Source organism: Thermobia domestica, chromosome 7 (genome assembly GCF_964235325.1).
Source record: "Thermobia domestica chromosome 7, izTheDome1.hap1.1, whole genome shotgun sequence".
NCBI classification, from domain to species: domain Eukaryota; kingdom Metazoa; phylum Arthropoda; class Insecta; order Zygentoma; family Lepismatidae; genus Thermobia; species Thermobia domestica.
This window is the reverse complement of record NC_137460.1, coordinates 90600500-90616577: the sequence shown is the minus strand read 5'-3', so window position 1 is coordinate 90616577 and position 16078 is coordinate 90600500. Positions and strand designations below refer to the sequence as shown.

General features: G+C 35.3%; 1 protein-coding gene across 1 annotated transcript in view; it reads left to right on the top strand.

Annotated features, from left to right (window-relative positions):
- Window positions 1–16078, top strand: part of LOC145690280 (IDLSRF-like peptide) — a 410300-nt gene that overhangs the window by 375814 nt on the left and 18408 nt on the right. The window contains exon 3 of the mRNA XM_081765035.1: window positions 10852–11004. Coding sequence (XP_081621161.1) covers window positions 10852–11004 — 153 coding nt within the window. The remainder of the gene's footprint in view (window positions 1–10851; window positions 11005–16078) is intronic.

Genomic DNA, 16078 nt, shown 5'->3' with positions numbered 1-16078 from the left:
TAGGGTTTAAATTCTTCATAGAGTCACTTCTTACAACGTATTATTCAAGAACCATGTTTTGTCACGGACCACACCATAACTTATTGTATAAGTGTTTCTCTAGTCAATAAGAGAACTAATTAAATCCTATTATTAAGCAACTTACGACCATTGCTGTACAATACCAGTGTGCCTATCACAATGTTAGTGTTTACTTAATGTTACAATGGTTCTCATATGTAGTAGATCGTTTCCACCTTAAAGTTCACCTACTCTCGAGCAACTTGCTTACTTATTAGGTGCATATCAAAATTACAAGCCATTTCTCATAACTTCCGCATTTAAAAGAATCGAAATGAAATGAAATCTTTAAGTTTTACGTCCCACGATTATGCCGGTTAGGCTAAAGGAGACGGTGATTATGAGAAATGAAAGAAATGGTGGAATGAAGAAAGTGGGAGGAAACGGGAGAACCCGAGAAAACCCACGAGCACGGTGTTTGTCCACCACAAAGTCCACACGGCGCGAGCTGGGGTCGAACCAGGGACCCCAAGCACCGGAGGTGAACGCTCTACCACTGAGCCACCGCGCAAAGAAATTGAGTTTGTTATATTTCAACACGATTCCCGTCCACAAGTACACAGCATGTGAAGTCTTTTTGAGGGTATGTTTCGGCCACTGGAAAATGATATTTTCGAGGGCACTTCTAAACTAAAATCGTTCGCCCTTGTAATGAATCCTTGAGTCACTGGGGGATATTTCATGGTAGCATAATGGATGAAGAACCACTTCTATGTTTTTATTCTGTAAAAGGCCTTCATCTTATGTGGGAGACTTTCATCACTTCATTCAACTGTCGAGAGACCTAACTGACAATACAAATTGGAATAGCATATCACTTCTCCAAGTACGAACGCGCTAAATGTCCACTAATACAACTTGTAAATCCTCCTCAAACTGTAATCGAAGATAAGTAGCCATTATTCAAAAATAGGCCAGAAGAATTTATTACAAACTTAAATAGAGACATACATTAAAGAGTTCAGTGGAATAAGATGCTGTAAAGCTATGTTAACCGTGTAGGTGGTAAAATTCTTCTTCAATTTTCAATTGATGTGAACCGTTATCGTACGAAACCAGTTCTACTTCGAAGTGAAGCGAGATTATATAATATACAAAGGTAAGCTTGCAGAATAGGGATGCGTACGAGACAAGATTTGAGGCTGTCTCGTCTCGAAAATGTGCTGTAAAGGTGATGTCTCGACTCGAAAAATATATTCTTTTGTATTGGAGGAGCTGTGTCTCGACTCGAAATTTGTCCGGAAAATTCTGTCTCGACTCGTCTCGTGCGCATCCCTATTGCAGAAGTGCAACCATTAGATAATTCCTTACCGTTTCATCGTTAAACTTTATACTTTGATTTTCAAGATCAATTTAAGCATTCGAAATGTGAAATTAGTTTTACTTTTGCAGTAAGCCACAATTATGTAATATATATATCTAGGGGTAAGCTTGTAGAAGAACCATTAGATCAGTGTACTTCGATATTCAACATAAAAGTAAGCTATTGTTATACGAAATCAGGCCTACTTTGTAGTAAAGTGGGATTAGATAATATATAGAGGTAAACTTACAGAAGTGAAACTACTAGAGCAGTACAATTTCAGCATTTATGTAAACCATTGTCGTATGAAATCAGTTCTATTTTGAAGTGAAGCGAGATTATCTATTATAGAGTAGTAAACTTGCTGAAGTACAGTCCGCAGCAAAAAACCTGCAACATGAGCATGTAAGTTTATAGTGAAATGACGAAGTCTTTTGCTCCAAAATAAGTGTGCAGGGGAAGTTTCTCTGGCGTGATTCGTGCTACTTAGACGTTATGTTGATACCCTGCGCTGTTAGGCATAGTTTCACAATACACTTACATGCTCATGTTGCAGGTTTTTTGCTGCGGACTGTACAACCATCAGAGCAAACCATGTAAAATTACGGTAGATTTCCAAACTGTAGGGATCCAATATTCTAAACAGGTATGATATAATTATTAATTCCGGTTTTAATAGGTTGATATAGGGAGAGGCGGATGCTCAATTCCAATGATGGGACACAATTAATATATATATTTAAATCCCGCTATTTTTTATCTCTTTTTTCTGTTTGAGAATCAACATTCAAACTGGAAGTAGCAGTGGATTTCAACTATACCCTGTTTTAGTACAGTGACAAAAGTAAAGAAGGGGCCCATTTTTAATAAACTTTACCCATATTTATTTTTTAAAAAGACAATCCTCGCAACAATTTTCTTCGCTCTATTGCACAGACGCATAGACGGAGGGACAGACGCGTTCTAAAAGACTTCCCATACTTACGTGTAGCATTCTTTGAAAGTCTAAATAATACTTGCCACTGACTCGTTGTTCTTGTTCTGATATATATCGGCAAAGAAACAGACGGACGGACAGAGTCGTGCTATAAGACTTTCCACTCTTACGCATAGCAATTTTTGTTAAATTGTCAGTCACTTGTTGTTCTTGCTCTGATATCTGTCGACAGAGAGACAGACGGACGAGCAGAGTCTTTGTCTATGACTTCCCATACTTACTCATCATTGTTTGAAACTTTGATAATAAATTGTCAGTCACTTGTTGTTCTTGCCCTGATGTCTGTCGACAGAGAGATAGATGGACGGACAAAGTCGTGCCATAGGACTTGCTATCCTTAAACACAGCATAGTTTGGAAATTTAAAACATTATTGAACAAGCCAATAGCTCTGCATAATGATTATTTAAGCCTATCTTTAAAAAAAATAATAATTCACTCTCTGTGAAGAGATTGGTTCAATTTACACGTCTTTTCTGTATGATGTCCAGGGGTTCGCTACCCGACAGGGTGTTTTTTTTTGAGTGGAGGCGTTAATTAAATGAATCCGGACGGCCACACAGAGAGCATAACTTGATTACCGAAACGGTGGCCTCATTAACTATCTGTGCGACATGAAAAGAAACTGCTAGCGCTGGTTTGGGGACTGGAGGTAGGTAAGTAGGATGGAAAACACAAATAACGCCTCGGGAAACTTGTGTATTACAAGCAAGGTGCGAGCAAAAGAAGCGTATGCTTTTGGCTCACTAATGAGGTGCCTGCAAGTCGTAGCTTTTTTCTCTTTCTCTCTTTCCTGGAACCATTTCTCCTAAGCCTGCTTACTTGTCCTACGTCAGGATTCTAGTTATATATTTGCAAGTAGAATAAGCAGTCCCCAGATTTCGTGCAGAAAATCCTTGACCTATGCAGTAACAGTAGTGCATTATCTAAGAGCGAGCATCGTTGTAGAGTACGAGAAAATAAACAAAATTTAAATTTTAAAATTGTACAAAATGTGGTGCAATAATTCCAACCATGCTCACAGAGATATTATCTTCTCTTCTTGACAGAAGTTAGCACTGCTGATTGGAAAAAACTAGTCTTTCATCGGATACCCCCGGATTAATCAATCAAACTTTGGTCGACATTCATGACAGGGACAAATAACCTGTCTCAGCTAATATTTTCATTATATTCTCCTATTAATTAAGATTAGTAGGTAGTTGTGACAGAAACGAATAATATTTCAGGTGACATCTCATTAAACCTTCCAATTAACAAACCAAAGTTTAGTAGGTATTCATGTAAAGGGGCAAATAGTCTTTCAGCTGACGTCTCCATTACATTCTCCTGTTAGCCTATCAAAGTTTGCTGGACAGTCGTAGCAGGGACAAGCAGACCCTCCACTCATGTTTTTGTTATAACCCCAAGCAATCAATTTAAGTTTATTGCGTATTTGTGATGGATACTAATATTCTCTCATTTCATATTTCCATTATATTCCGCTATCAATTATCTTAACTTTGATGAGTATTAAATTGCAGATAAAAATATTCCCACATTTGATGTCCCCATTATACCCCTCAGTCCATTAATACAGTTAGGTTGGTGTTCGTGATAGACACAAATATTCTCTCATTATTCCCTCAGTCAGTCAACTAAAGTTTAATGGGTATTTGTGACAGATACAACTATTCTTTCATTTAATGTCTTCATCATGCCCTCCAATGACTCAACTAAAATTTAATGGGTATTCGTGACAGATACAAATATTCTCTCATTTGATATCCCCATTATACTATTAATTAACAAACTTAAGTTTGGTGAGGGGCCGTGGTGACTCAGTGGTAGAGCGTTCACCTCTGATGCATGGGGTCCCTGGTTCGACCCCAGCTCACGCCAAGTGAACTTTGTCGTGGACAAACACCGTTTCCTCGGGGTTCTCCCGTTTCCTTCCACTTTCTTCATTCCACCATTTCATTTATTTCTCATCATCACCGTATTCTTTAGCCTAGCCGGCATAATCGTGGGACGTATAACTCAAAGATTTCATTTAAGTTTGGTGAGTATTCATGATACATACAAATATTCTATCATTTTTAATGACCCCATCATACCATCAGTTAATCAATCAAAGTTTAATGGTACTTGTAACAGATATGAACATTCTCTCATTTGATATCCTCATTATACCACCAATGAATCAACCAAAGTTTAATAAGTACTTATAACAGATACAAATATTCTTTCATTCGATGTCCCCATTATACTTCCAATCAATTTACTAAAGTTTGGTGAGTGTTCGTGATAAGGAAATATAGCTTCTCAGGTGACCTTTCCATTCCACCCCAATGAATAAATTAAAGTTTGGTGGGTATTCCTGAAATATACAAATATTCGATCACTTCATGTTCTCATTATATTCCAAAATCAATTAACTAAAGTTTGGTAGGTATTCTTGGCAGATACAAATATTATCTTATTTGATATCCCCATTACTCCCCAATGAGTAAATTAAAGTTTGGTGGGTATTCCTGAAAGATACAAATATTCGATCACTTCATGTTCTCATTATATTCCAAAATCAATTAACTAAAGTTTGGTAGGTATTCTTGGCAGATACAAATATTATCTTATTTGATATCCCCATTACTCCTCAATGAGTAAATTAAAGTTTGGTGGGTATTCCTGAAAGATACAAATATTCGATCACTTCATGTTCTCATTATATTCCAAAATCAATTAACTAAAGTTTGGTAGGTATTCTTGGCAGATACAAATATTATCTTATTTGATATCCCCATTACTCCCCAATGAGTAAATTAAAGTTTGGTGGGTATTCCTGAAAGATACAAATATTCGATCACTTCATGTTCTCATTATATTCCAAAATCAATTAACTAAAGTTTGGTAGGTATTCTTGGCAGATACAAATATTATCTTATTTGATATCCCCATTACTCCCCAATGAGTAAATTAAAGTTTGGTGGGTATTCCTGAAAGATACAAATATTCGATCACTTCATGTTCTCATTATATTCCAAAATCAATTAACTAAAGTTTGGTAGGTATTCTTGGCAGATACAAATATTATCTTATTTGATATCCCCATTACTCCCCAATGAGTAAATTAAAGTTTGGTGGGTATTCCTGAAAGATACAAATATTCGATCACTTCATGTTCTCATTATATTCCAAAATCAATTAACTAAAGTTTGGTAGGTATTCTTGGCAGATACAAATATTATCTTATTTGATATCCCCATTACTCCCCAATGAGTAAATTAAAGTTTGGTGGGTATTCCTGAAAGATACAAATATTCGATCACTTCATGTTCTCATTATATTCCAAAATCAATTAACTAAAGTTTGGTAGGTATTCTTGGCAGATACAAATATTATCTTATTTGATATCCCCATTACTCCCCAATGAGTAAATTAAAGTTTGGTGGGTATTCCTGAAAGATACCAATATTCGATCACTTCGTGTTCTCATTATATTCCAAAATCAATTAACTAAAGTTTGGTAGGTATTCTTGGCAGATACAAATATTATCTTATTTGATATCCCCATTACTCCCCAATGAGTAAATTAAAGTTTGGTGGGTATTCCTGAAACATACAAATATTCGATCACTTCGTGTTCTCATTATATTCCAAAATCAATTAACTAAAGTTTGGTAGGTATTCTTGGCAGATACAAATATTATCTTATTTGATATCCCCATTACTCCCCAATGAGTAAATTAAAGTTTGGTGGGTATTCCGAAAGATACAAATATTCGATCACTTCATGTTCTCATTATATTCCAAAATCAATTAACTAAAGTTTGGTAGGTATTCTTGGCAGATACAAATATTATCTTATTTGATATCCCCATTACTCCCCAATGAGTAAATTAAAGTTTGGTGGGTATTCCTGAAAGATACAAATATTCGATCACTTCATGTTCTCATTATATTCCAAAATCAATTAACTAAAGTTTGGTAGGTATTCTTGGCAGATACAAATATTATCTTATTTGATATCCCCATATTACACCCCAATGAATCAACCAAAGTTTGGTGGGAATTCCTGACAGATACAAATATTCTTTCATATGACTTCCACATTAATCAGTCAACTAAAGTTTGGATGTCTTCGTGACAGATACCAATATTCTCTGATTTGACCTCCTCGTTATACCCCTGATCAATCCATTACTACTAATAGAGCTGTAACCGGTTTGACTATTCGAGATTGTCTGAGATTCAAAATTATATTGAATAGCGCATAATTTGTTGTCCACAAATGTTTTTTTTAAAAAATCGAGTATAATATTGTGAAGCACGGGACCCTTCCATGCGTGGGGCCCCGGTCGATTGCCCAGTTCGAACTATCTGAAGTCCGCTACTATATACGATTGATAAAAGAAAGTTGTGAAATATCACATTTTTGCCTCACATATGTCTCTACTACCGGTATCTCTTTGGTTTTCCATATTTTTAACTTATAACGCATTTTGGTTCTTATATTGTTTATACAGTAGAATTCATTTAATCCATCACGTTTGGGACTGGGGGGATGGATGGAATGCAAAAAAGGTTGGATTATCAGAAAATACAGAAAAATACGGATTTGCAGTAAAATAATCTCTGAACTCAAAAAATAACTATATTGTTCTCTATAGTAAAAACAAACGAACAGTAAGTACTAAAAACTGCACAGCACAGTACAGAAAACACGCACAATGAAAGAAAATATAAGAGTTGATAGAGCACTAAAGCAGACAAGTGGTATCAGCAAGTAAATAACAATGTCACGATGCCAGTAAACGACAATGGGCATCACCGACAAGTCGGAACAAGTTTGGCTCGGGAGTAGCAGACCAACCGAGGGCAGACGAGAGGGGGTTTTACTCGTACTGTATATAGCGGTCGGTCATAACGTTTTTAGATAATTAATGCATCCGAAAAAAATGTATTTCTGCACCTTCATTCGTCTGCTCACACATGTACAGGTTTTGATATGAAATCATCCATAGAATCGGAATTAAACTTTAAAAGTACTGGCTTTTACTTATTACGCACTATTTTTTTCTTTTATTCGTTTCTCGTCGATACTTAATATTCTCCAAAGTGGGATGAATTCAGCCTTTGTTTCTGAGTAGTTTTAATCCTAAACAATACAGATAGTTTTCAATGTGTGGGAAAAATTTATACGATTATGAATCACAAACATCTTATGTTTTTTTTAATGGAGTTTATGATGCAATATAGTTTTTGAGGGTTGGTTAACTAACGTTTTATTCCTGTCCAATTATAACCTTCAAATATAGGGATGGTTAACAAGTCTGAAAAAAAATTACTTCATACATTAAATAAGACAATTTTTAAGAAGATTAGTTCACCAAACTTTCTTTATATATTTACCCTGATTCTTCTTGTGTCTGTCCGTTTTTTGGGATTATTCCTGCTTGTCGGACTTGCGATCCCATTGAGAAAACAAAATCTGCAGGAGATTATCACTGAAGAGTCGCTGTAGAAAACAATGTGTGTGCCACTTTGAAATTGTCTCACTTATTTTATTTTTTGAATACGTTTATGCCCTAGTTATATTTTCATACTTGGTTATATGCCAGATTGTAGTTATAAACAATAGTATTTTCTACTTTTTTGACGCTTGGGCACATTTTGCTATATTTCGTCTCTACTATTACAGTAACTTTTGTGTTTGGCACTTATTGTTTTCTACAGGGAGTCTTTCAATGTTATCTCATTTTCCTCTGAAGGAATTTTAACTCTAAGCAGTACATTTATTTCCCAGGAATCAAAAAAAAAAAAAATATATATATATATATATATATATATATACGAACTCTCTCGTGGCTAAGCGGTTAGCGAACGTGCCTTTGGCGTGGGAGACCTGAGTTCATTTCCCGGCGGGAGCGGATGAAGTTTGCTGTAGATCCCCACGTTAAGCTGTAGGTCTACGTCTCATATATCCTCGCTGCTGAAAGGAGCGTTAAACTGAAATCAAATTTTAAAAAAAGCAAATACCAATTTAAAAATCAAATTAATTTACGGAATTTCTCATTAAACAACCAGAGAAATGAACAGATTTATATATAAATGTCAAGTAGACACTCCCTTACGCTTACTTAAATTAGATAGTGTGTAAATTGAGCACAGACATAAGAGGATGTTCTATTTGTTAGCTATTACAACATGTATGCATTCAATTCACTGTAGCTGGATTATAATCTACTCTTATCATTCCCCATGGATACTTAAACAAATGGGCAAGGTCTCCAGGGTACAGTGTTTGACAATGTGTTAGGAAAGAGAGTAAACCTAACTCCATCTAGAGTTAAATATCAAGTCATTGTAATGAGACGGTGTACATTGTAACGTATATTATTGCACTGCGGTCATTTATCGGTCACTAATAGCTTTCTAATTAAGGAGTTTGGTTGACCAAAGACCCTTCATATACTATATGAATATTTGCCCTGTTTGTCCATGTGTCCGTCCGGGACACAAAAACGTCTGTCCGGGAAACAAGAAATCTCCAGAACTGCTATTTGATTGATCACCATCAATATTGGGTAGGATGAAGAGAGTGCTGATGGGCAAAACCGGTTTTTACAAAAACCGGAAACCGGATTGTAGAAAAACCAAAATCCGAAAAAAACGACATTTCCGTTTTCTCCAAAACCGGTGCGATTTTCACCGAAACCCGGTTTTGGTCTTCTTTAAAAGCGGTTCGGTTTTCACCGAAAGTGCCTGCGGTGAAAACTTTTGGAAAACACACAAAACTATTTCTGTGGAAACGGAATCGGTTTCCGGAGAGCAGCGAAACAATATGTATTCTGGTCAGAAATAGGACCAATTTTGAAAAAGAACCGGAATCGGTTTTGAAGACAACCGAAACCGGATCCTGTGAAAAACCTAACCGGTTTTGGAGTAAACCGATAAATGGTTTCGGTGAAATCCGAACCGGTTTTGGATAATACCTAAACCGGTTTCGGTGAAAAACTGCTTTTTCTGAAAATTTTCAAAAACCGGTTTCGGTTTTCCTTAAAAAAAAAACGGGTTTTACTCCCATCACTAGAAGAGAGTCGAAAGGTGGGAATCGAGTTCTCTTATGGAGATGATCTATCCATCGAAAGTGGTAGTAATCAACCTTTCTGGCTTTAACGTTGATCACTTTAGAGCAAAAGCGGTAATATATAGCGAGAAACAGAAGTTTCCTGCGATCGATCAAGCACCAAAAAATATTTCATATCGATCCTTAACCCTCTTCTATAACCGTATAGAAATTCACTACAACTTTCGGCTTCAATATTCAGAGAAAAAAAAGACAAGAGATACGAATCGATTTTGTCAGTGGTGTATTTAGGATTTTGTTTCGGGGGAGACTAAGCACAGCATGTGAATAAGCACTTATATTTTTCCTTTTGGGTGGCGACAAATTTAATGAAGTTGTGCATATAACAAATTTATTTCGGGTGGGTGCTTAAGCCCGATAGCCCCCCTTAAATACGCCACTCGATTTAGCGTTCTAAAAATAGGTAGGTATCATTTTCCTTCTTAACCCTCTATTCGAACCGGAAGTATCAAAAACCAACCATTTCCGGGTTTAACATTGATTGCTATAGAGTAAAAATGGTAAAAATATAACAAGAAGCAGTTTCTATGCAATCAATTAAGCATAACAAGAATATATTTCACCTTCACTTGAATTTTTGAACTAAAACCGTAAGTCGTGGGAATCCACTTCCAGTTCGGGTTTCAATATTCTAAAATCCTTCTTATGTATAGCATAGGTAGAGCAAATTGTACAAGAGAATGTTTTCTCCCACTACCGAATTTTATTATAAAAATCTTCCTGTTATAAAACGTACGATACAAAATTACTGTAATATAAATAATCCTCTAATAATTGTGTAGAGAAAGGTATCTCAAAGCCCGAGCAGCCTAGAGAATGATCTCCACAGAGCTCCGAGCAAGCTATATGGAATGGATTAGGACGCCCAACGCTCCACGCAAGGTTGAGGTTAGGAATCTCAAAGAGTTCCGAGCAAATTAAGTGGCCAGGATAGGGGGCATAGAGCTCCCAGAAAGCTAGAGGCTTTTGGGTACGGTAGCTCCCAAAGTTCCAACCAAGCTAAGGGAGAGGAGGGGATCAGAAGTAGACTGATATCAAATGTGAAAGTCCTACTGGCTTTATACCTGCTCCAGTGTGGGGGTGACACCGATGGTCCTTCTTCGTCACATAACTGATGGTGACCCTGTCGACTGGCAATGTAGTAGTTTGTAGTAGGACGCACGTGATGTTATTTATAAATATGTTGATTGTAAACAGATCCGTGTACAGGATATCACAATATTAATTGAAAAAAATATCACACCATACAAACCAAACTTCTTCATGTTGGTTTTACATGTGACAATCCTACTTGTTTTACACTACGACTTCTCTTAACTATATAAATTAATGGATATTGTTATTCCTTTTTGTTTCTTTGCAGCGAAGAGGCCTCCAGTAGAAGAAACGGCCAGCTTCTTGCAGTCTTTGCTCGCTAGTCACGGTCCAAACTATTTGGAAAAACTCTTCGGAAGTAAAGCCAGGAATGCTCTAGCACCGCTCGGAGGCGTTGATAAGGTTGCGATTGCACTTTCAGGTAAAGTATCGCACATTTTCCCTTAAAATGTATGTTTATTCTTAATCAATTACGATTCTAATAAATAATATTTTAAAAATGTCTTTAACGCTATTAAGTTTCTGCGCTCTGTTTGAAATGAACTAGAATTCCAATGGTTTGACTTTACGGATCTCTTCTTCAACACTTTGCCAAAACAATTTGAGTGATTATGTTAATTATTAAGCATTTTATCAGATTATTCCACATTTTAGACCTAAATGTTGAGTTAAACTGGACAATACCACATTTATTATTCAGTATTACAAACTAAGGACGCTACACTATCATAAACATCCAAAAACATTCAAATTATGAGTAATTACGTGGCAATTACGAGTATAAGTGATTAATCAGGCTTTGACCCTTTAGGTATATATATATTGTTTATCGTCAAGTTGGTGGGAGTCATGACGTCATTTGTTTTGTCTTAAAGGTACAACGCAAGATGCTTATTTTATTCTTTCGAAAATGCTGTCTAAAAGGTTTTATAAGATCCAAAACAACATATATGTGTTGTCAACATGACTATCAGACAGAGGACACGTGTTATTACTTAGTATTTTCAGTAAGTGATTTTTAGATCTGTACATTAACACAAGGGCAGTCCAGAGAGGCCTAAACTTTTGAAAAAGGAATTGTTCAAAAAAAAAAAAAAAAAAAAAAAAAATTTTCCATGAATTTCCGTTTTCAGGTATGTGATACCGACATGCGAATGGTACCATTTGGAATGTTGCTTTATTCTGAAGAAAATGAGGTACAAACCATGATCCTAAAATAAATCATGATGACGCAGTAGCTGCTTGACTGAAAATCTAAAATTTACCTTTAAAAAATCCAAAAAGAGTTAAAGGGCTGTATTTAGAAAAATACATAATATATACAATAACGAATGATACATGAAAATATACAGAAACTATCCACGTTTCAGACATACTGTTACAATAATGTTCGATGTGTCTTTCTTTCGTCACACGACACATGTTTATGTGGTAGTCTAGTTCAACTGTACGGGCTCTACCATATCCCTACGTAAATGCAGCTGTAATGTGATCCTGGAGCTTACTCAAAGCTGTTGGTAGTAGAAAGAACTTTCACTGTGTCTTTCATATGCCTTAAATGAAAAATAAAATCACAGGCTTCAGATCGGGAGATCTATAAGGCCATAGATCTTCAACAGATCGATCAATCCGACGTTGTAGGAGTTCTCCGTTCAGATAACATATGCATGTGTAGTGTAACGAAACGAAGAGACATCAAATATTTGTAATAATATGTCTGAAACTTGGACATTTTCTGCATATTTTCGTATATCTTTCGTTATTCTATGCATTATACATTTTTAAATATAGCCCACTCAAACCCAATGGATCATTTATAATTGCCTTGTATTTCTAATAAGTAGTCAAATTTAAAGAAATTCAGAAGGAATGATTTTTGAAAAAGATTTTGTTTCGAAAAATGTTTTTACATAAACGTCTCATCTAATCACATTAATTATTTTCAATAAAAACGTAGTGATCATGTCAAACCATTCGAGTTCATTGGTCAAAGTTTGCTGTGATGCTTACAGTGTTACTAGAAATTGTTAAAATAATTCTTGTTTTCCTGTGATTTTATAATATTACTGCAATAGTTTTTGGTAGTTGTAACTATAATAAGTTCTCAAATTACATGATTTTTAAGCAGTATTGCAAACTATCAAAATTCATCGTAACTCTGGAGCGGTTTGAGATATCAAATTACTGTAAATGACATTATGATCTTTACCTATAGTGAGAACCATCTACGTACTTATCTAAGAACTTTTTTGCACTACACTTTTTTCAATAATAATAATAATAATAATAATAATAATAATAATAATAATAATAATAATAATAATAATAATAATAATAATAATAATAATAATAATAATTTAAATCCCTTTTAACTTTATTCCTACTTCAATAAATAAAATCTGTTATTCCATAAGTGTTAATTGCAGTTGATTTGACGTTTCAAAACACAGTGATTGCGTTTGCCTTCAGAGTTGGAGTATTCGTTGAAAAATTATTGTACGGTACATTTTTAACTTATACACAATTGTATATTTTTGATTTTTACATTGTTCTAATTTTATATTTATATTTCAATATTTTATATTTCAATATTTAACAATTTGTTACAGTTTGACTCAAATTTATATTAACTGTTTTAAGAGTATTAATGCTTTGTTTTTTTTTAAAAAAAAATATTTTTGATGGTTAGAAAATATTACAAATTTCACTTAATTTCAAACTTTCTTCTGTATGTAACGTGTTATTGTGTGATTTTTATTACTATTGGTTCTTTTAATCACATTTTACGTCCATGAGTGGATCTACCATATCATCGACTCATTTTCAAACATAATTTTATGCTTTTGTTCTATATTGTATTCGTTGCGCTAATGCTGACTTGTTTGGTTGACTTGAAATGAAACGAAATGAAGTATTTTAGTCCCACGATTATGCCTTTTAGGCAAAGGGAGGCTATGATTAAAGCAAGTGAATGATGATGAAAGAATTGGTGGAATGAAATGTGGGAGGAAACGAGAGTCCTCCTAGGAAAACCACAGACATTGTGTTTGTCCACCACAAAGTTTACTTGGTGCAAACTGGGATCGAACCAGGGACCCCACGGACCTGAGGTGAACAATCTACCACTGAGCTACCCCCATAATTTAAATAGTAATGCGTTCTTCTGAGATGGATGGTTATAGTGAGAAGTTAAACTGAGAGTTTGTTTCATTTCAATCTATTAATTTTACATTCTACTTTCCTCTTATTTCTTTCCTAACTTTTTTAACGTCTCAAAGTGTATATTCATTAATTCCATCTTTTCCTTTCTGTATGTAAATTTTGAAACTTTTTTTCTTTTGCCTCTTAGTATTTCTCTGTTTGGAATTTTCACTTTTCATATATGTCTAATACAATAAACATGGATGGATTTTTTAAAAATCTAATTATATTTTAATTATCTTCGTGAGAAGTATATCGGATGTTAGAAACCATCGTCATATCATGGTGATGAAATTCATATTTAAAGAGCATTCTCACACCTATCTCATGTGCAATTCTTACTGTTCTAGAGGCATCTAAAATGTGTATGCTTATGGATGTTTGTACTGCTCTTGTACCATCATTAGTTCGTAACATTGAATTATAAATGTGGTATTGTGAGGTTTTTGTTTTTTAACATTATATTAAAAATGTAATAACTTAACATAGTGCCATTTGAAAAAAATAGAACTTTTTGGTAGATTAGCAACACTGTTTATCTGGTGATATTTAAGGATTATGTCAAACTACCTCCCATGTCGATATTTCAATGGTATTAAATTTCAGAGATTTGTATGTATTAGCTTAAAACTGGAATAAGCGTTTCAAGATAATTGGTTCAGCATGTATATATACTTCAATAATATTACATAAATTAAATTTAATTTTTAAATATAAATACTCGTATTATATATTACCGAATTTAATTTTCACAAAGCAAGGCACATAAGTAGAGATCAACACTTTCCTATGTAAATTAATGGGCTAGAAATAGCACACAGAGATAGCACCTATACTGAATATTCTTTGAGGAAGAAAGACGACAATATTTTGACATGCCTTAAAGAAAAAGTTTACAAAACAGAAGTGAGACCTGCCATATTATAGGAAGCGGAATGTTGAACGACGAAGAAAAGAGAGGAACAAAATTTGCATGTTGCGGTGATGATGTTATGGTGGAGGTGTGGAGTGACACGGAAGGACAAAATTAACCATGAAGTGAACCAGAAAACAGTAAAGATGAGACTAGTAGTAGAAAACTTTGCAAGAAAATAGGCTGAGATGGTTTGGACATATAAGAAGACCTTTAGAACACGTGGCTCACCGAGTGGATGCTAGAGAATTTAATGGAAAACGAGCCTGAGGCAGACCAAAGAAGAAGTGGAAAGATTGTGTGAAGGACGACATGGTGCAGTGTTGTGTCATAGCGGATATGACAGAAGATAGAAACAGGTGGAGGACAGCGATCCGATAAGATGACTCCAGCGGCGGCTCAGTGATAGAGCGTTCAGCTCTCGTGCTTGGGGTCCCCGGGTTCGATCCCAGCCACCGCCAAGTGAACTTTGTGGTGGACAAACACCGTGTGCATGGGTTTTCTCGAGGTTCTTCCGTTTCCTCCCACTTTCTTCATTCCACCATTTCATTCGTTACTCATACTCACCGTCTCCTTTAGCCTAACCGGCATAACCGTGGGACGTAAAACTCAAAGATTTCATTTCAGTTTTTTTCCAGCTAACTAGGAAAAAAGGCTTGGAAGAAGAGAAGGAGGAGGATATTTTCATTGATATCAGAAAGGGTCGAACCGTGGAAGATCATACTTTGTCTGTGATCGTTATCTTTGGTATTAGAAGCTTTGGAAGCAACAGATGGGTGAAGTGAGCACCGGCCTCTGTATAGATATTGAAGAGTGATACTTAAAGGAAAGACATGTCTTATACAACCTCGGTGCTCAATCATACGCTAGAACTCCAAATTAAGAAACTAATCAATCAATAAAAGACGATAATAAATTTATTCTGCTTCGTTTTAAAGGTCTTTCGGTGACATGGTATTGCCAGAAGTTTTTCGGTAGAGAGGGGCCTGCGATGTTTTGATTTATTTCTGTAGTATTTGACTAGGCAAAGACAACGGTACCAAAAGTTTTGAAATCCGAGCTCAGGAGACTAGAAAAAAAATCGATGTTGAATGTGCAGAGCGATTGTGATGAGAATACATACGGGGGTCCATCATACAAAAATTTTTGAGGAGTCCAATCGGAGATTTTGTACAAAATTCAATATTGTGAATTAAGCAAGTCTTATGGTGAGCTATCCTACGAAAGAAGGTGTAACAGTCTTATGCTCGCCTGTTTGGAGAAGAGAATGATAACTTTTTCGAAAGAAACCACGGTAGAAGGCATCAATACGGGCCCGAGATGTTTTGATTGATTTTTGTAGTATTCCACAAATACAACGATACAAAAAAATTTGAAATCC